The 22,476-nt window shown below is 43.3% G+C and overlaps 1 protein-coding gene across 36 annotated transcripts in view; it reads left to right on the top strand.

The window, feature by feature from the left end:
• The window catches only part of LOC118118316 (muscleblind-like protein 1), a 39,989-nt gene that overhangs the window by 603 nt on the left and 16,910 nt on the right, over positions 1-22,476 (top strand). For 27 of the 36 annotated variants that reach the window (XR_004697907.2, XR_004697906.2, XR_004697905.2 and 24 more), the window contains exons 1-2: positions 6,300-6,570; positions 12,812-13,858. Coding sequence is in view for 32 of the 36 variants with exons in the window: in XM_035171443.2 (XP_035027334.1) it covers positions 13,685-13,858 (174 nt within the window). In the remaining 4 variants the exon portion in view is untranslated. The other 9 variants (XM_035171445.2, XM_035171412.2, XM_035171414.2 and 6 more) reach the window with 8 other exon arrangements.

The raw sequence follows: 22,476 nt of genomic DNA, 5'->3' as shown, positions 1-22,476 counted from the left end.
AATGTAATTGAAAGATCACCAAATAGTCTGGAAAAAACAATTTAACCTCTTTTAATTTTGGTTGCACCAAAATATTGATTTATGAAATTGTCAAATTATCAACTACATCTTTGCCCTGAAAACCTCCTGTCTGGATTTGTGTATTTGTATTGTGTGATAGGACACTGGCATGATACAGAGGCTGTAACTTGTCTAGACCTTATTCATTTATGGGAAATATGCCAAAATGCCATAATAATTTAATAATGATATATTACATTAGGAAATGATGTGATGTGTTGCAGATAATGTGCAACCTGCTCTGTATGTTTTTCTGCTGACAGAACGCTTGTTGTCTGTCTCCAGCTCTTCGCTGCTCTTTCCCCTTTGCTATGCTGTCCATTGTGATTGACTGTGTCTCTTTCTCTGTGCTGGCAGCTGCGGACAGGTGCTGAGTGCTGCTGAGTGTTGCTGTGTGTGTGTGTGTGTGTGTGTGTGTGTGTGTGTGTGTGTGTGTGTGTGTGTGTGTGTGTGTGTGTGTGTGTGTGTGTGTGTGTGTGTGTGTGTGTGTGTGTGTGTGTGTGTGTGTGTGTGTGTGTGTGTGTGTGTGTGTGTGTGGGGGCTCCAGGGGCCTGGTTCAACATTCCAGTGATAGTTTGATAGACACAGACCTTGGGGGAGGAAGAGGTGGGGGCGAGATTCCTGTACAAACTTCAATGAAGAAGAGCTGAGGGGGTAAGTGAAATCCTCTGACGATGTCGCCACTGTGGGGATTGTGATAACATACTACAAGTTCCCTTTATTTTCAAAGTCTCAACTGCAGCCTTTACGACACCCCACTTCCTGATTTACAGAGCTGTTTGTCTGCTTATCTCTCAGGCTCAAAACTGCTCTAATGTCACAGGGACTTCCTCTTTCACACACTCACAGGCTGTAAGGCTGCACACACATACATTATACACAATGTGAATACACACCTTTTTGAAAATGGAGTGAAAGAGGAAGTTATAAAAAGGGTATTCAGAGAGAGGCGGGGTAATAACAAGGTGACCATATTTGGTATCAGTAGATAATGCAAGCAGAAGATGCAAATGAGATAAGGAGTGGTTGTCATGGAGACTTGATGTTGCGCAGTGATTGTTCACTGCAAACCTGACCACATTTGTCGTATGGCCGTTGCCAAGCAGAAGGTGCTATTATGAGAGAGTGAGAGAAGAAGAGGAAGAGAGAAATGAAAATGTTAGTTCATCCCACAATGCATTGCATCAGCATGACCTGTGTCGAATTGGCTTCGTCTCTCCCAGTGTCACATCAGCCAGAGACAGACACACAGGTAAGCTCTCTCTGTGAAATCCCTCTCGATAGCAATAATACCTGTAGATAACTTAAAATGACGCCATAGTCTGATGTTATTCAGTGTTTCCACTTAAGTGTGTACTTTTTAATGGGGGAAGTTTTCTGTAAGAACAAAGAACACATGTTGCTCTGTAACATGACTTTTGAGACGTAAAGAGAGTTTCGTCTTTACAGCATTATAACTGCAGGTTAATGTGGCTGAAAGCTCAAGTGAAAGAGCTTTTTGCAAAGGGTGCTTCCATTCATTTTCAATTTATCTCCAAGATAAGCTTCAAGCTTGAATGGTGCTCACTCACACTCACACTCTCACACACACACACACACACACACACACACTCGCTCACACGCACAGTGGTGTCAGATGGGGACAAGACAGTGTGCTATTTCCTCCTCTGTATTTCAAACCTGACAGCTTGAATTGCACCTGCTTCCCCTCACTGCGTCAAAGTGGAAAGAAGTTAAGAGAAAACCACAAAGTAATCAGCAGGGGCACATGACTGCAAATTCATTCTAGAATAGGGGCATTTGTCAGCATGCAAACATTTACAACTTGTCCCACTTTCATGTATATTTTTAGTCATGTGTAGCATATTTATACGATCAATATTTATCTGGAAGGAACATATAAAACCTGAGCAGAAGTCGTTTGCATCCTCCAAAGTAAACTGTATAGCTCAATGGCTGACATTGAATGCAGCTCCCTGTTGTGGGCCTTTCTGCAACTCTGTACTGTTACAGTTATTGCAGTGACGGTCTGTAATGGGAGTGTAATGTGTATTTGCGGCCTTAGTGATAGATGAGCTGTCAGGGTTTGGCACACAAAAGCTCTGGGACATTTCCTCAGTGGAGTGAGAGTTCACATCAGCCAGCCAGTGTCATTTACAGAAGGCTGGGAAATAGCAGAGCGTTGAGATGATAGGGAAGCTTAAGGTGGAAAGTTGCGTTCATCAGGGAGGAGCGAGAGAAAATAAGGGTGGACGAAGGTGAAAGGTTTGATGGTTCGATTGAGGGAAAAGGGAGATTATATCGGTCAAGGTTTAATGTGATAGATTAAGATTACAGAGAAAGTTTGCAGGGGTTTCTAGAATATTCTGAGATTCCTACATTTTTATTTGGCTCATTATTTCAGATAATAAAACAATCCTACAATTACCATAATGCGATTTGACAGTGACATTATGACGGCTATTTATCTCCTGAGCCACAGAAGGCATTGTGCAACTGATTTCTGTTTTAACAGGCTCAGTAGTACTCCTACTAACTAGTGCACTGATCTCAACGTGCACAATTGGTGGAATTCCCCTTTACCTAAAAACACACACACACACACACACACACACACACACACACACACACACACACACGCACCTCTTCCTGTTGTCGGTTGGTTAAGAGTATGTGTGTGGAGAGTTTGCTCAACCTCAGTGTGTTGATTCCTGTTGCTCTTTGCACAAACTTGAGCAGCTCTAGCTCTGACGAAAAACAACAGTCACACCAGTGCCCTTATCTGTGAGATACAAGATATGAGATTGATGTTGAAATATATGGCTGATGTCACTGAGCAGAAAAGGAGAAATATGCTCCTGCCCTACATTTGACAAGATTAAACGCAGAATGAAACCTGATAGTATTACTTGATGAGCCAAATGAGCAAACCATCTGGTTGCTGCAAAGCTTGGCTCAGCACCCGCACCTCTAATTGGACGAGGGGAATACGGCCCTTTGGGTTCTGACAAATAGAGAAGTGGTTGTGGTTCTCTCCAAGCGAGAAGTTTAGGGGAATTAAGTTGTAGTCATAAATGAGAGAAAGTGATGAAAAGACTCAGAGATAGTGTATTGAGAATCATAATGAATAGGAAAATCTGGACTATAGCGGCGCAGAGGAGAAAAGGAAAGACGCAGAGAGGAGCAGAAGCACTGGCGTACACTCAGCTGCTCCAGAAGAAGGGAAGAGGGGAAATTCCACGTCAATGTCAAGAGTCTCACAGAGAGCCCAGATCTTTGGATGGTTTACTAATATGTCTCCTGTTGAGTCACAACAATATCAGTCATCTTGTTTTTTTACATAGTGGGTCAAAGAAAATTCCAATTGGAGGTTAGAATGACCTGCTGCTTCCATTGATCAGCAGTCAATTGGATTAGTCAATCCAAAAGACATACGTGTTCTTGCAGGGCTTTTTGCATGATTTAAAATAGATCTCCTTCCATTAGTAATAATATGACTAACAGAACACAAGTAATAATGTCACTATCTGACTAAATTTGATCAACTCATCAAATTACTACCATGACCTTTTCCTTTTGTCAGACGTATTCACCATGTTTTTTTGATCTCACTGAGTGTGCTGGCACATTTCACCAGAACATTGGCTAGGTAAAGGGTTAGCACTGCAGCTCGGGCTCTACCACAGATTGTCACCCAGGGATTAAAGGCCTGCTGTGAAAATTAGAGATGACTTATCACCGGCTTTGTATTAAACAGTCGTCCAGCAGTAGAAACTGGTCCAAAGAGAGAGGGAGGGAAGGGGTGGAACAGAACGACAGCTGAGGTGTGACAGATTTACAAAGGAAATACATTGTGATATTTTTCCTCCGTATTGTATATGTATAATCCAAATAAACCAAAGAAAGGGTTCTTTAATTGCCCTATGACCAGGCTGATATATTGCCATACAACATTATAGGTGCAGGTGTTTTTACAGACCAAGTGGATTCAGCTGCAGTATGTTTATCTCTTTATAATTTGAAAAACATTGCAATGTGATTAAGTGAGTTAAAGACAATACACAGTCAGACAACTCCGCGTTCAGCTCAAAAATCTGTTAAGGTTCCTGCAGATGCCAAGGCCACTATATCTCCATGGCTACCGGATATTGCAGCATCAGGTCGAAATCAAATTCTTGGAGTCTCTCTTTAGCCTCTCTGGCTTTCCTCTGGATGCTGGGGTTGTGGTGGCAGAAGCCTCGAGTCAATAACAAAACAGGAGAGTTGGCAGTAGCAGCTACTTCAGTGTTGCCTTGGGTTAGCCTTTTTCATAATGGGCTGCTGACCTGCAACCAAACTACACACGTCTGCATCTTTGTGAAAAGTCGTTTCCGGAGTATTTAGACACTCTGTTACTCTGAATGAATTACCGTGTACTAACAGAGTCCAGTTTGGTTCAGTGCAGTTCACTGGCTCCTGTTTTTATATTGTGGGCTGTGAGTGTGAGGCTGAGCTGAGGTGTCTCATGGTTCTGAATAGAAGAGTGAGTTAATGTGTTCACTCAAACTCGCTGTAATCCTTTAAATATTTCCAGTAATTCTTAATAATTGTTTATCCTCATACTTTATTAAGATCCTTGTTTATCTTGATTCTGCCTCTCTCTTTCTTGTCTCATAATCAACATCACTATCACGACATTTACTTCTGAGGCCTTTTTTCTACTGCGCATGGCTTTCCTTTGCTCTTATGTTTATCCTGTAACTAATTTCCCTTCATTTCTCCTTCTTCATCTTCTTACTGTGTTTACCTTAATCTTTCCTTCCTCCCTTGTCCCTCCCTCCTTCCCCGGCCTCACTGGAAAGGCAAGGGCAGTGTTGCTGTAACTGAGCCAGCACTTCCTGGTGTTGTTTTGGGGGGGCGTGGCTTGCCTTCAGTGAGGAAGAGCGGGAGGGAGAGTGGACTGCAGGATCTGTATGCCCAGTGCAGTCAGGGCTCTCTCCTCCTCCTCCTCGTCTTCCTCCTCCTCCTCCACAGCTGTTGCTACTGCCGCCCAGTGAGCAGCACTTTCATCGGGCAGCAGACAGACGATCCAGAGGCTGGCGAGTCAGTAGAGACACAGACCAGCCCGTCTCAGTACAGCTCAGCCCAGCTCAGCCACTTCAAGAGGCAGGGGAGGGGAGACACTAGCGCACACTGCCAGTGCTGCAACGCACACACACACACACACACACACATACAATTACACAGACAACCACTCCTCCTCTCCCTCTCTCTCTCTCTCCCTCTCTCTCTCTCACTCTGGTGCTCGGCTCTGCACAGCTCCTCCACTCATTCGCTGCTGATTCACTCGCTCACTCGCTTGCCTCTCTTCTGCCAGTCGCTCTGCCTTGCTGCACTCTGCCTGCCTGAGAATGGTCCAGCCGGTGCCTGGGGGTCTGCTGTCGCGGCCTGTCTGAACACACGCATAAACACACAGAGCCAATCGACACGCGGAAGCACACACACACAAACTGGAGAGCTATGTGAGAGGTAAGATCTCGGTTCATAACCCTCCTCCTTGTCTCATTGGTTTATCTAGATCTTTCCTCCTGTGTGTGCTGCAGTCTTCACTTTTCCAAAGTAGGCGCCTGTGCAGTGGAGCATAGGTGGAGATATGGGGATTGTTTGCCTTACTGTCTGCTGTGTATGCACATTCAGTATGTGAGCCACAGGGTTAACATCTATTTGCTGTGGCTTTTTTTAATAGATATAGGCAGGCACACACACGTGCACGTATACACACAGACACACACACACATTCTTTGCTCAAAGCAGACAGTCACACAATAGCTACTTCCTCAGGGTAGCGCTAGTTAGCAAGAAAATTTGCTCTGTGTGTGTGTGTGTGTGTATGTTTTGAGGGCCGTGGTTGTTCCAGGAAGCAGTGGAGAAGATCAATAGATCGCCCACTCAGCTTTCATTCCCTCCATCTGACTCAACATTGGACATGTTGGGAGTTATCCTGCAGGGCTTGGTTAACAAGGAGAATGGTAAAATCTGTTTCTCTCTTACCTCTTCCCTCCCTTGCTGCGTCAGCCCAAAGGGGGAAGCATGGTTTCGCATGTGTGCCTGTGTGTTTCTGCGTGTGTTTGCTGTGTAAGGCAAACTCCCGCCCCGCTGCATGTAAATTATGTGTGACATGTGAAGCCGCTGCTACCTTATATGGTGAGCACAGTATTTCAGTACAGTAGAATCTTGCCAAGTATTCCGGGTCGCGGGAGGAGAGAGTGTGTGAGAGGGTGACTCTGTCTGTGGGAGTGTGTGTGTGTGTGTGTGTGTGTGTGTGTATGTGTGTCTCTGTGTGTGTGTGTGTGACTAAGTGAGTGTTTGCATGCGTCTGTCAGAGGGGGGAGTTAACTGAGAGAGAGGAAGAAGGAAGAAAGTTGAAGAGAGAAGGAAAGAGGGGCAAGAACGAGAGAGAAAGAGAGACAAGGAGAAGTAGACCCAGTAAATGGAGGGATTTTACTTGTCGATGTCTAAACTGGAGTAAAAGTAAGTAGCTTCTTAATTTATAAAGGTTTTGGGAGATTATGTGAGATTACCCTGTAACGTTTTCCCCTTCTTTTCAGAAGTGGAATTTGTCTGTGCGGATCATACTAACATAAATGGACCTTAAGCGTTTTCATATGCGCGATTATATCTGGCTATTCGTCAGACAAGTTTTTTTTGCAAGAATTTTATTCTTTATTAGAGCCCAAAAATGAATTATAGCCCGACATGTGTCTGGTGAAATACAGATGGTATAAAAGTGGTATAAGAGCTAGGGGACCTTCAGAGCTATAAACTCCAGCCTGGACTCCCTCGTCTCCTCTCTTTGTCCCTCTCCTCTCCACCTCTGCCCTCCTCCCCTCGCCTCTCTGTGTGTTTCCTTTTGGTGGTGTGTCCGTGGTTGGGGCGATGATGAGGAATGTTGTTGTTGTGACTTACTGAGATTCAGGGTGGCTCAGACGGTAGCTCACACACAAGTATGTGCAGACGTGCAAGCATGCGCAGCACAGACAGATGTGTGGCAGATTGCATTGTTGAGACCCAAAAATCCCCGTGGCAGCACCGCTGCAGGTAGACTGCTGATTTCTGTCTTGCAGAAGCCTGAGAAACATGATGTTGATGTCAATGTATATGTAGTAGGTAGAAATGTCAAATATCACATTACTCTTTATGTCTTTGATTGCATATGCGTTTAAATTGAGGTGCAAATTGCTCTCCTTAAATGTGTGTTGCCTATGATTTAGGATCTGCCCTACAGACAGGATTATATGCATGATTGAATCTTCGCTGACAGTTTAAGCCTTTATTACACAAGGGCATCTCTGTATGTTCCTACTGTGTTATGACCACATTTCAACCCTTGCGAGCAACAGTTTGACACAGCTTTGGCTGAGTAAGACACCTTCCACTTCCACTAAGCTAAAATGAATTAGCTTCCACAACTGTGGGAGAGACAGTTATTTATTACACCAGTGATTTAATTTAATTGAGTCCTAAACCTGCCATCATACATTTCAGTTAATATTATTTATTATCAAGCAATAAGTAATTTTCAGGTTTCTGTTTTCAGACATTGCAGTACAGAGAGTACACAGTCAGTGTTGGTCTGTGTCTGAACTACACAGTCATGGTCAAAAGCAGGACAAGCAGCATGTGAAGCTGCTGTTTGTGCAGGCAGTAATAAGTGTGGAGTTATTTCTCGATTGTTCTGTCCAAAGGTACACGTGTCAACACAGGCCTTGTCCTTGTTTTTCTACCCCCCTATAGCTGCATCGGCTACTGCTCACAGCCGCAGCATCTCCATCCCTGAAGGAGAGGCCTACAACATTTAATAACACCTTCTAGGCCCAATATTATCTGACTCACATTCTCTTTTAAAAGTACCTCCCTATCAAGCCATTGTTTCTATCGTTGTTACTGCAGTGGATCTATGTGGATCTAAGTCAGTGAATGAGGGTATGCTACATGCATTAGCAACATCTGCCCTCTATGAAAACGATTGCCTCAGTGATAATAAAAGAAGAAGATAAAATATACTGATAAACTAAATGTAGATTCTGTGTTCACCCTGTGAGAATGGTGTTTAGACACAGTGGTGCACGCAAAAAAATTGAAGAAATTCAGTTCTTTGTTCTTAATCACTCAAAACTGCTCTGATGTGTTTTTTTTATTCATATTTGTCTTTGGGATAACAATTAGATTAAGCCATACCTGTGTATATATTCGGATGGATGCAAATACATGGATAAAAAACAGCCTCTCAGTAGGGTGGTAATCCATCAGTATCTGCTCAAATGGCTTAATTTCAGAATGGCATAGATTTCACAATCTTTATACCAAATGGAGGGATGAACATCATTCCTTTGTAAGATATTACCTCATCGAATATCCCTCATCCCAAAAAGTCTCCCACGGGTGTTCAATTAGTTTGAGATCTGGTGCCTGGTGAGGTTATACAATTCACATTGTATGAGCATGCATCAGTTGTTCATTTGTTATGCTTTCTCCGCTCTTGGATTTTTCTGAAATTTGTCACCTGTTTGTATATGTAGAAAACATGTCTCAGCACATTGACATAGGCGACATAAATTTGAGCCAATGAGGCACTCATTAAACCGTAGTCCAGCCATTATCCCCCACTGTCTGTTGACTGCATCACATCCTTACACACACATACACACACACAAAGATGCAGTGTTGCACACAGGCAGATATTCACCACGGCTTAAGAATACTCAGTGTCAGGACACATAGAGGTTTTGTATAGGTTTGCATTTGTGTGTCTTGCGTGTGCGTGTGTGTGTGTGTGTGTGTGTGTGTGTGTGTGTGTGTGTGTGTGTGTGTGCGTGTGCGTGTGCGTGCATAGCTCTGTCCATGTATGCTAAACAAGAGATCACATTGTCTCCAGTGGTTCGCTCTCAGAGGAATCAATAGCCATTGTTGGTTGTGTGTTCCTTGGCTAAGACTCACTTTCAGAAATGCGTTACTTAATCTGATGACAAACAAGTAAGTCAAACTACTAGTTGAGATATGTTAACACCAGGCCGGATGATAACCATGGTGGAGATTACTCTAATGTTGTGCTGGATCACAGCTGTTCATGTGAGCTGCGTTTCATCAACAACCTTTATTCATAACAAAACCAAACTCAAATATCAATTGTTACATTCATCATTTCTATTTAATGCAATGTACTGTTGCCCTAACTCTATAACTTGCCTACAGACCTCACTGGGCTCAACCATATGAAAGGTGTTGAAGAGCTAGGGTGGATAGAGTAGCAGGCTTCGGTTTCTGTATGTGTGTGTGTCAGTATAAGAGAGATCAAGAGACAGCGAGGAGAACAAGCTCACGTGTCCATATATGCACCCGTGTATGTGTGTGCATAAAGGTCAGTGAGGGCAATATTGACCTGCTGTATCCTGAGCGCATGGAACAGCAGCAGGAGCAGCAGCAGCAGTGAGACCTTGGGTGTTGCATTTCCTCCAGCGTCCTCCGCTGTTTTGACCTGTCTCAGCACACTGTCACCCTGACTACACTTCTGTCAATATGCTGAAACCACTCCTTTTACTGAACGGCAGCAAACCAAAAGAGAAGAACGCCTCCTTCTCTGCAGTCAAAGCCGAAAATAGAAGCTCAGGCTAGAAGCTATGGGTTTGTTGGTTAGGTTGCCATAGCATTTAGAAAATATAGTTTTGTAATATATACAGAGAATAATATCTTTATCTGTGCTTCAGCTTTGTCTCCTCTCAAACTGCGTCAGTTATTGTAGTCAGTGTATTGTTTCTTGCTCGACCATGCAGAATAGCGCCTCTGGTAACTCATGACCTGTGGTGTCAAGCATTGCCAAACTCATCAAATAATGTGTAATTCAGTTGTTTCTCAGGAAGTCTTATCATAACTGTGGACCACACCCTCTTTCTAGCAGTTAGTCACAATGACAACTTCAAGACCAGATTAGCATGTCCCTTAGATTGCTCTAACTTTTCACTCAGTTGAGACATGCCTTCTTAACAAAACACCTCACTGTGTTCGAGAAAACCTCATAATGTCACAGCACCATCCATCACAGCCCACCATGCAAATCACTTGCAGGTTTTATGCATAGTTTGGGCTTTTGGTGGAGGTGACGGGTGGATTTCGACAGCGTCTTCACTTCGTTGAGTACTGAATTGTTTTGTGACTCATTACCAAGAGAAAAGAAAAGAAGGGGAAGGCTTGCTTTTGCTTGTCTGTGCCACTGAAGCATATGCTGGTGTCACATGACTGTGAGCTGATGGTGTTGTGCTGATACTGAAGATATACTTCCCTTCCTGCAGCAATATGTTTCTACCACGTGTCCGATAGAGTGATAGAAACCTCGCGGGCTCGCTCGCTCGCCATCTTCCCTTCCTCCATTGTGTTTGACCTTGCACCAGCTTGCAAGACCTTGAAGTCCGAGGGAGTGCTGCTGAACGCAAGCCAGACAGTCACATTGAGGGCAAAAAAGACAGAAGCACGGACGGAGTGGAGGGGTTGGAAAGAAAAGGAAGACAGATGAAGTCAAGTGTCTGCTGGTTAAAACAGTGGTAAGAAGAGAGAAGTAGATCATATTTAACAATCGTCTATTTGAAATGGATGCCTTGGAGACAAAGAGCACTGACAGTTAAAGTGGGATTAGATAGAGGGAGTGGTACACTGACAAGAAAGACCATAGACATGAAGAAATCAATAGGGGAAGGATGTCCATGTCCAGACATGATGGATCATGATGAGTCCTCATTATCACTCTGGCACTGCCTAGCTACGTTCTCTCTCACAGATATCTGCTCCTCTGACTCGAATAGAAAACACAGAAACATATTAAGCAGCCAGGCTGAACGCAGCGGTCGCTAGCTTTACCCATGTCAAGACATAACATTCTCTCATTTAACTTATGAGTTCAGAAACAGTTGTCGCTTACCTGAATTGACCTTATTGCAAGTCATATTTTTCACCCTGTCAGACTTAGCTGCAGTAATAAATTCAAGCAGAGTCAACATTATATGATGTTTAGAACAGGTCTGAGGGCTTACAGGGTTACGCAGTAAGATAAGACTTGGCTGACTTGGCATTTTCACAGCAATAAACATCATGATGAATGACTGAGTTCATGGGAATAGATCCCCCTGAAGCAATGTAAACATAAAAATGGCTTGGTGCACATTAGACTGGGGGTTTGTGTTCCAACTTGGTCCAATCGCTTTTAGTAAGAAATGTTGTTAAGCATTAAACTGTCTAAGAATTCACTTATTAATGTTTTTATAAAATATTCTAATCTGTCGTTTGAAAATATTGAATCTTTGCTGTTTGTATTATTATTACATAATTTATATGGAAGATAATTTGCTGTGTTTGTGTTTTTCATGTGTGTGCCTGGGTGTGTGTATGCTGTGGGTAGGGCAGTTGTAGAATTTCTGTTACGTTTATGCAAGCAATTCAAAGGTCGTTTGTAGCAGCAGCGCTATATTTGCTATCGAAGGGGCCATCCAAGGTGAAGCCAAGCAGTTTCCTTCTTCGCTCTGTTTGTCTCTCAAACATGTATCCATGTTGCTGGGTCATCATGACCAGGGCTGTGCTGCTGCACGGCTCTGATATAGCGTGTTGCAGTGCTGTAAAGTTAGCAACGGTTCATAGCATTGCTGAAGGTGCACATGCTGGTCTGGGAAAGGCGATTTCTCTACGCAGGGTGTGGTGAGTTACCCTGCCTGTGCGATAAGAGCAGAATGGGCCCCCGGGACCCAAATAATTAAGATTCCCCCAGCAAACCCTGTACAATGGATTCACCAAAAATAGTAGCCGCTGGCAGCAATACAAAGTTCGGAATAAAAAAGAAAACAACCCGTAATCTCTTCTGCATGTAATAGACGGGAAAATATGAAAGTGAAATTATATTATACTATGTTATTATCACAGCACGCAAGTTAACATCTGTGTGAGATCATCACTGGATAGCTGCCATGATGGCCCATGAAATAAAGAATAATGTGATCCAGGATCTTTTGCGAAAGGTTGTTTGTTTGAAAGAAACCCATCATATGTTCATGTCATAGAAATACTGAACAGTTATTAGTTGAGTCTGTGTGTCTCTTTCTCCAGTAGCAGGCAGGTCAGCCTCCTCCCCCTGCTCTCACCTGGCGCTCAGCCCAGAATGTTGCAGCAACTCTGCTAGCTCTCATTGGTCCTCACACCACTGTGCGAGAAGGGAAATGACTAACCTCTTCTCCCTCATGCCCTGCCTCGACTTCCCCATTGCTTTCACTCTTCCTTTCTTTCACCTCTAAGCACACTTGCGATGGCCGGCTTTGCTGTATTCGAATGTAAGTGATACAGGCTTTGATCGGATTTTTCCTGCATCGAGCAGAAGAGGTGGAAAGTTGTGAATGGCTGCTTTGTGCATTTTCTATGTGTGTATGAGGGAGAGTGTGTGGTGTGTATGAGTGTGGCGTGATGAGTGTGTATGCACACCATGTGTGTTTAGAGCGCAGGGAGGGTGAAAGTATTATTTGTCTTTGCTGACACCCCTGCATATCTGACATTTTTACATATTCTTCATTCCCACAGCTGCATAACTTAGCAGTGGAATGACTTTAAAAATGCTGCAGGTCAGAACCTCCTACGAAATATAAACGAGAGAGAAAACAAACCTGGAAGTTTTCTTTGTTCATGTATTATCAGACTAATCTCTCTTTCTGCTTGTCCCTCCTTTCTATCTCTCTCTCCCCAGAGGAAGTGCCTTCCCTGATGTCTGCTGCAGCTTTGACCTGCTTCTACAGCTGAAGCACCACCCAGCTCCCTCCCCCCCGCCTTGCACGCTTGCTGCCACAGAAACACAAGTGCAAGGACGACAACCACACCCTCCTCGCAGCCTACGCTCCGACCCGCTCGTCCTCTCACCATCATCACCATCCACTCCTCGCAGCAGGGCCCCATCCTCAACTCTCCTTAAACAACGGCCCAGCTCCCCAACTGCTCTCCACCAGCTGACCAGCCTTACCACAGCAGCTCGACACACCACCAGGCCCACGCAGCATCTCACACACCTTGCCTTTAACCTTCGCCTTTGACCCTGTAAGCCTCCACTTGGTCCTCAGTGTCCTTAACCTTCCTGTATCAGGCTACACCCAGAATATCACCTTTGTTGCCTGCATCACTGCGCCAAACCTGAGGGCTCTCGCTTTGGCCTGTCCGTCTGCTTGCCGCCTCGGCTTGTGAACGGTGTAGATGAGACTGTTCAGCCAGCAATAAACAGTGAGAGAGGAAAGTCAAGCTGAGACTGGCAACTTAATTGTTAGACCAAGTCGTCTCCTGGATATAATCACTTCGTCAGTGGTTGTCTAATAAGGAAAATGATCCATTAACATCCCCAGCGAAACATTGTGCTGTAACATTTCACTTTGGACAAGGAGCTGTCTCAATCAATAGGAACTTTTTTTTTTTGAATGTTTCATTTCAACTTGACACACAAGTATCACAGACTTTAACTGCACCCACAAGTCAACAAAAAAAAGACCTTAAAGTTGTGGATTAAAACACTAGAGGTACTTTATTCACGCTTTAACCGATCTCCTCTCAGAATACATTTTGCCAGCGTGTTGCCATGGCAATGAACATGGCACATATCCGTGACACAAAGTGGCTGACACTGGAAGTATGTAGGGAGTTCCAGAGGGGCACGTGCTCACGCTCTGACCAGGAGTGCAAGTTCGCTCATCCCGCCAAGAGCTGTCAGGTGGACAACGGACGGGTCATTGCTTGCTTCGACTCACTCAAGGTAAGGAAGTGGAGGGTGGTGCACGGGAAGTCTGACAGTCAGAGTTCAAACAGGCCACAGATAAGAGTCTGTGAGACTGAGCACATTTAGACTGACAGGCAGTTTAAGGATATATAGGGTTGCAAACTAGAAATAGCAGTTTATAGTCTACATGATAAGCTAGTGCACCATCTGGCCTCAGCATGTGCTCTGCTTGGTCCTGCCCATTTCTGGTCAGGTGACTAGAACATGTGATCAAGGGTGGGGGTGAAGGGGTGTTCAGCAGTTCAGATTCAGGAAGCAGAAGTCAGGCATTTCCAACACAGCACTGAGGAATTTAAACGGACAGACTGAAGTATTTTGGCTGGTGTTACTGCACTCATTTCAAACAGGAGTCATTCGTATTGCCGACTGATTACACTGCACATAAACACAGTGGTACGAATTTACAACATCAGCCCAGCCCCTCTGCCATGTGCCAGCTTTTGAATAGGAAAACACAAGTGATTAATCTGTAACATGTACAAACTTATGCGAGTGCCCTGAGCACACCGTGTCTCAGAAGCGAGCGTGGAACAAGGCGATAGCGTCATCATGCAGCTTTCACTCAGTCAAACCACTTCCTGTACAGAGGCCTAGGGGCAGTTGGGGTGGGGGGGTATCTCTATATGCATGTGTGCGTTTTCGAGCAAAGATGGGGGCAGATTTGCGGCACCATATGCAGTACTTTTCCATTTGGCGGTAGGAAAGCAAACATCTCTCTCTCTCTCTCTCTCTCTCCTCTCTCGCTCTCTCGCTCTCGCTCTCTCATTCTTCCTCTTTCACAATCTGTCTTTTTATCAGAACACTCATCTCCAGAGATGGGCGGACCTCAACCCAAAGTTTCCAGCCTTGACACACACACTTTTTTTTTTTTCTTACCTCTGTTTGTATTCTGCCCCTCCAGACATTGATGACTCGTGGTCATTGGCAGTTTGTGAACAGGGCAGGGTTATGATGAGGACAGCGTGTGTGAGTCGACTCAGAGAACAGCATTTATAGCCAGATGTGGACAGAGGAACATTGTCAGGCCCAAGCTGAAGTCGTCCCAAGTTTCCTCACAATGTGGCAACAACTCTGCGTTTGTGTGTCAAAATTTGCAAAAGCTGAATTACATAATATTTACTCCTATCGTTAGGAACTGCAACCACCATTCTGTCTAATCTCCATAGATCTCTTCAATTAATTGGAAAAACTGAGACTGTGGCAACTTTGCTAAACAGAAGCCAGACAGGGCAAGAAACACAAGCAGTCACATGATCATATTGGCTTTAAAAAAAGAATACTTACATACTTACTATGGTAGGTGCGACATATCATACTTCAGTACAATGAATGACATTTAGATGCGTGAACACAATTTTCTTATTGTAAGAGTGATTATTGCAAAACGTTTCTTTAGCCGTACTCGTAAAGAATTAGATAAACTTGCTAAACTGTTGACTTGTCTACAACCTGTGTTGCGACCCGATGCTTCGTTGAAGAGACGTTGCGGTTTTGCCGAGATCTCAGAAATGTATTGGGTTTGTTAAATGTTTAAAAACTACAAAAGTTAGACCCAAGATGTAAGAAGCTGAAATCCTCATGTACATACCACACAAATACATACCACACCTCCTGACTATCTGGACCTGACAGGTCGCTGATAAAGCTGTTTAGTTTATCTACAGGCGGAAGGATCTGGATATGTGAACATGTGTATAAATTGTCATTCACGCCGAGGTCAAGGTCAGCCAGTGGAAAGGAGTACTTGGCAGATACATGGAACTATTTGAGGGAACCAAGGGGCCTATTTTAGCAGTTTGAACTCATTTTCCACAAGGACGTATGTATTAATGGAGATGGGTGATACTTTTTTTAACCAACTGCCCCATTTTTTCCACTGGTAATGAAAAACAGAGCGGGTCTCTAAAACCCACAGTGGAAAAAACAGCTAGCGAGAGAGAGCAATAGAGAAAGAAAGGGAGAATGGAGGAAATCAGAAACAAAGGCTGTTGATTCATTTTTAGCACACACCAGCAGATGAGACCAAAAAAAGTAAATGCAGAGACACCCCAACGATTTCCTCTTACATAAACCCACAAACACATTCACTGAAAAAATTTGTCATTTGTTCTACTTGACTCTCGCACAGGTTGAGTGGTTTAAACGGGACACAATCTCGATTTAGTTGCGTGACATGAATCCACATCGCTCCCTGTGATTCGTCCTGCACCCCCTGCACCCACACACACACTAATGTACCCCCCTCGGATATATGTGCACACACTCCGTGCCCATGAGAGTGGATCGACCTTCTTCTTGAGAAGTGTATAATTAGAACAGGTCTCACATGATCACCAGTGCATAGCTGAGCAGGTCACACCCAAACCCAGTCATTTCCCAAACAGTCACTCTCTCTCTTTCTGGCCTCCTTTTCACATGGCACACACACACAAAAAACATGTCCTGGACTAAACCACACTTGTGGAGTCCATGCTGAGGGAATTACAGCAGGGAATATGCACCAGAAACAGCAGTAACAGTTAAATTGCAATTTTTCATGGGAAGATGTTCTTGGCAGTGATCAGATGTGGATGATATAAGCCTCAAGCAGGACAATCAGTCAAAGCTAAATTTTCATCTAGGCCACAGAAGTTAATACTAACTTGTGTGTGTGTGTGTGTGTGTTTATTTGGGCAAATATTTGGAGAAGAATAATGTCTGGCTGGGCTCCCTGATTTAATGTCAGCTTTAAAACTTTATATATTAATAGTTTACTGCTAAGTGGACACCTAAGGAACAACGTGCCGATTAGAGATGTGTATTTTTAAAGCATAATAATCAGATCTGATGTAGTATAAGGCGGACGTAATCAATGATGAGACAGGTGGAAAAGTTTGATGCAACATGTACTCCTTTAAGAGCATTAAGAGTTTAAAATGTTCATGATGTGTTCAGGAAGTAACCTATTTAAGTTCAATTCTGTACGTCCTTTACTAAAGCACAGATTGGAGCATGATTGTCAGCTCAGGTTGCTGAAACAAGTGAGCCGATGCATGCCTTATTGGTTTATAGTAGAATAAGTCTGACATAATATAGGTTACTCTACAGTGAATGAACTGTAAGCTCCGCCACTCCCAAACAGGAAAACGGCCAACTTATTTCCAATGCTGTGCCATCCAACTAATCATCTCATGCAAGCCTATTCTAGTCCACTTCTCCTCCACTCCTTCGCCTTTCGTCCGTCGCTTGTTTTCATTCTCCTCCCATTTTGGTAGCTCCCTCTACTTGATTTCCCGCTCGGTGTGTTCAGGCCACACCTATCCCTGGACAGGATGGTTCACATTACACTCTTATAGACCCGTACACATGCACACACATGCAAATAAACCCACGCTGCGTGAGTTTTATGAGGCTGCTCTGAGTGACATCAACCATGGCTTTGTGTGAACCCAGCAGCAGCAGCAGCGTGTCCTTATTTACCCCCAACACTGCCGTTCATGTCATAAACGAAAGGGCTAATAATGGTCTAGCATGGGCGAGTAAAAGTGTGAACACACACACATAGTTATAGTCACGGCATAGTCTTTGTACTTTGTCCACCTGCCAGCACGACACACCCACTGTCATCATGTCTGAATTCTGGAAGAAAATAAGAGACCAAGTGTGAACGCGTGCACATGTAAGTGTGTGTGTCTGTGTGTGTGTTATATCTGTGTTCGTGGTGCTGTTTCAGCGAGTTACTTTGTGTTATTACACTGTTCAGAGCCAAGATTACATTCCTGCAGAGCAGAGGGCGGGTGAATACCTCTTATTTATCTCTCTCTGTCTCTAACTCTCTCCGTCCCTCTCTGTCTGTCTCTATCTGTCTTTCCTCTTATTTCGCTGTCCATATTTTGACAGTCTGTATATATTCGGTGCTTCGATGGAACAGTCAGATTAAACACACACACACACATAGATAAAGACTAACAGACACACACAGTCAATGGTGGCCGGCCAGACAGACATGTGGGGTAAATATTAGCCGTGTTGCTAGTCTACAGTGTTTTTTATGATTTCAAACAAATTGTCCGGCGAATCTCTGGGCAGTAAAATCAACATGTCATGCTCTCTCTGTGTGTAAACATATGGTTATGAGTTCAGAAGGCTAATGTGTATTCGACACTGCTGTCACACACTGCAGACACACTGCACATTGCCACGTGCAGGGAACAGTTGTCATTTGTGTGGCCAGTGACAAAGTGCTAAAGGCCAGAGAAAAATAAATAGCAGAATTTAGTTTGTTTGAATTGTTTAATTTAGCTCAGAATTATTTTTATCTTATTAAACTCATTAAACATGCTGGTGAATAAACCTAAGAGGAAATTAGCTGATTCCTTAAAATGTCCAGGATATTTGACAGAAACAGATCAAACCCTCTTTGAATGTTGTCTAAATAATAGTGCACCACATGCAGACACAAAAATGCAGTGTTTATCTGCATAGCAGCCACAGATGGACGCGTGGAATCCAAAGCCTCTCGTAGACGTGTGATCCTCACACTTCTTGCTTCGCTGGCTTCTCACCAACAATTTCTAGCCCAAAAGAAAACAGGAAAAAAGGAAATAGGACAGTGTGTTATAATGTCAAAATAAGACTCAGAAGCATCTTTGATCGAAAAAAGGTTTGGTTTCAGTAGCACTGTGCTAATCTCCACTCAGGGCACCGCAGCAAGGCTATAACTCAGACACTGTTTACTGGATCCACATGGGCCTCTGCCCTGTCTTCTGTTCGGCTGTGCTCCGTCTTTACTGTAGCTGATTAAAATGAGCAGGTTTCAATTGATAAGAGCTGAGTCACATTATGGAGGCTTTCATGATGTTAGTAACCAGGCCCTTTCACATCTCTGTCTCCTGGTGTCCATGTGTCCATTCTTTCTGCTTTCTCACTTAAATGCTGGAGGGATTTGTGTTTGGACCAGACTAATCCTAGCCTACACACAAAGACACACACACACACTTACAGACACACAGAGTAAGTCTGTGGCCTGCTCATTTCGTGGTGTGTGCATCCTTGTCAGATCAGGGCGGCTGTGCATTTTGTCTTTGAGCTTATGTGACGGAAGATCAGCGACAACAGCCTGTCTCTTCTTCTCAGTGTCAGCCGCCCCTGTCCCTCCATCACACTGGTCCCCTTTTATAACACCACTGATACAATGATTACTTCTCTCGCCTCTCTGTCTCTCCGTCTGTCTCTTTGACGTACAGCCATACCATAAAACCTCACATAGCCTGAGGGTTATTATTGCTTCAATGTTAAATAAATAAAAAATATTGACAATTCAAATCCAAGATCGTAAAATGCAAAGTCGCAGTGATGACGATTTCAAACTCAGATGACATGCATCTGTTTGCTGTCGCATAAATGTCTACTGGTGTGTTGGTATGACACTTATTAGAGGATTTACAACCACGCAGGAGTTTATTGGATACATGTGTTTATTTGATTAAATGTGTAGACTTCCAAACCCTTATTGAATATACTAATCAGAGCAAAGAGTTATGATTGTAATCTTTCAGTCTCGCAGACATAAATATGACAATATATTTCTATCCTCAGGACTTTTAACCCATGTCCAGCAAAACATTGTTTTAACCCACACAGCTTTATTATATATTCAGGTGGAGACCCAAAAGGTTTTAATAGATGAGTCTGTGCTGTGACATGATGGATTACATGCATGCATCATTTTCATGTGAATCCCTTGTGAATTGGTCGGCATGAGAATGATGGAATTTACCACTACTGACAAAAACTACGGTATAAAAATATAAGTCGTCAGTGTGAATACATTAAACGCAAACTGTAATTAGTATTAAAACTGTGATTTGAATTCATGAAAATGTATAGGACATTAGAAATGCAGAAAACTAGACGTTAAGGGGTGAAATAGATTTGTGTAATCTAAATGTAGCTTCAGCCTCATAACTAAACTGGCTTCTCCTGATTATCTCTATCCATCCTTTTCTCTAACTTGCTATTTCTTTCTCTCTCTTATCGGCTTTCTCATTACCCCTCACATGCAAAGTCACATATCCAGTCGTCAGTCAGCTCAGCCATTATCCTCCATTAGACAAGTGAGAGAGGAGCTTGAGGGCACAGCCACTCACTTAGACTCAACTCGCTCAACACCTTTTCACACCGCCCCTCCCTCTCGCCAGCTGTTAGAACCATCCGTTTACCCTGCCCCTCATCTCTGTTGATGCCAAAATGTTGAAGAGTTCGTGCCACGGGAGCAGGAGAAGAAGACGCCTCTGGTTGCGTTACTGAAAGGCACAGGAATTTGAGGCAAAATTGCTCTTTCTGTCCATCTTGTTTTTTTGGTTTTTTTTTTTCTAAAGTGCATTCCTTCTCAAAATCACCGCCCCTGGGCCTGTCGAAGACACGGCATTGGTCTTAATTACTTTCACCTTTTTTATCTGATTCAGCATTCCTATAAATGCTCTTTGTAGGCCAGGGGAAAACTTTTATCACGAATCTCCACGAACATCAACCTTATCGTTGCATAATGTTTTGTCACATGACATTGAGCTGTAAGTCTGAGAAGTGAATGTAAACACATCAAACCTGGCAGGTCAGGATCCATCATGTGTCCTTGAATTTGACCTGAAACAGTGGCACCAACGGAACTCCACTCAGCCCTGATAAGTTTTGTTTGTTTGAGATGCAAATTCCACTGCTCTGTTGACGCTGCTCGACACTGCAGCCTCTACATGTCTTAAACTGGCACCAGATACATTCTCATACTTATTAGATTATTTATCATCAGAATTAGTAGCATTAGGCTGGCTTTTATTGCTTTCCTCAATGCAATTATAATTTATCTCAATCACATATTTTTGAAAAACATCAGTACATGAATATTCCTTCTCTTTGACCCATGTATTTCTGGATTAATTACAGTATGACAAGTTCAAAATTATGAATTCATGAATTGGATTTGGGGCTGATTGGTAGGATGTTGGTTTTCCTCATTAAATGTAATTTAAATTAGATTCAAACTATTTATTGATTGAAAACTACAATGGGAGTAAATTAAGCTCAGTAAGAAACTTCCAATGTCTAGAATTCAGTACATTTTGTTTATTTTGAGTCGGAAAGAAGACAGTAATTCCTCTTGATGTTTTTTTTTCCTGCTTTATTGCTCAATATAAACACACCAGTTTCATTCTTAACTGGTCTCCCTGCATCTGCAAGGAATACGAGGCTTTAAGCTGCAGTAAGCATGAGAGAGAAAGAGAGTGGCAGCATCCTGCTTGTGGTAGTGCCAAGTCCAGAGGAGATAATCACATGCAGAAAAGGATTAGGCCAGTTGACAGTGGGATTAGAGCTGTGGATAGGATTACAGTCTGTTATATCAGATTAGCATAATACACGCCCGATTAAATCTGATCAGGCGGCAAACCAAATTAATCATCTTCCGGGGTGGTTATTTCTTGGACGCTGATTGAAGAGACTTTTTCTCTGCATATCTACAATACAGGTGTCACAGAGCTGAGGGGGAGGTGAACCCTTGTGCCGATCGGGGGTGGTAGTGGTGAGGGATTAGAGAGGGAGAACAGAAAGCTGGGATCAAACAAAGGTATATCAAAGAGGAAAGAAGTACTGACATACCTCCAAACTTTTTTCATCTTTCGATGTGACGATTGCATCCTGAGCTGCCACTGTGAAACAGTAGAGATAAAGGCTTCATCCATACTGCTGCGTTGTCATTTGACTAAAAACCAACTAAAACAATCTCTGTCCATGAGAACATTTTGGCGCCGTTTCAGATTTTATCCCCGTCCATATTTATTATGGCCAACAGCATTTCCAAACTTTGTTTTAGTGGCTTTTGAGTTGATGCGTTTTCAAACAAAAACATGGTCATATGGATGAGACAAAGAGATAGGGAAGGCATACATCTATCTTCCCTTTGTCAAATAAATGTTCTGCCTTCGTTACCTTCCCTGTATTATATGAAACTTCCCCCTTCTTCTATTTAAGACTGTTAGGGTTGTCTAATAGTCAAGTCACTATTTGTATATCTGGTGGGGAATTTTGAAAGTACATTTCCTGTTCATGTGGCTGCTCTTTAACAAGAACTGTCCGTTTAAAAAAGGAGCTAGAATAGATGTGAAGTAGAACCGTTGGTATCACATGTCATTACTCAGGTTTCAAGTTTTGAAATGGCTTGATGAATCGTTTGATCCTTCTTGAACCTGTGAGGCCTCCAGACGGAGACAGGAGCACACCTCAGTCATTTCAGAAACAACAGTGATGTTACTTAGATGCCGTCTGGACCTTGTGATTTCTGCGTACTGACTCCTCTCTCGCTTTCTCTATCTCACTGGGAAGCTTCACTCGCAGATGATTAAATGAAAGTTCCCAGGCCGCCCTCATGTACACTCGCACTGCGAGCACTGGATGGCTTTCATAAAGTGCTGCTGCCCTGATCGATACCTGCGTGATTGCTCTGTTATTACTAATAATGAAAAGTGTGGAAATAACCTTGTTAGCCTTCACAGGAGAAGAAGCGGCACTTCACTGTGAACACAGACTGTGGAGGAAAAAAACTGGCGTAAATAAAGTCACAT

This window comes from Hippoglossus stenolepis, chromosome 11 (genome assembly GCF_022539355.2).
Source record: "Hippoglossus stenolepis isolate QCI-W04-F060 chromosome 11, HSTE1.2, whole genome shotgun sequence".
In the NCBI taxonomy this organism is placed as follows: domain Eukaryota; kingdom Metazoa; phylum Chordata; class Actinopteri; order Pleuronectiformes; family Pleuronectidae; genus Hippoglossus; species Hippoglossus stenolepis.
Note: the sequence above shows the minus strand (reverse complement) of the source record. Positions and strands in the feature narration are given on the sequence as shown.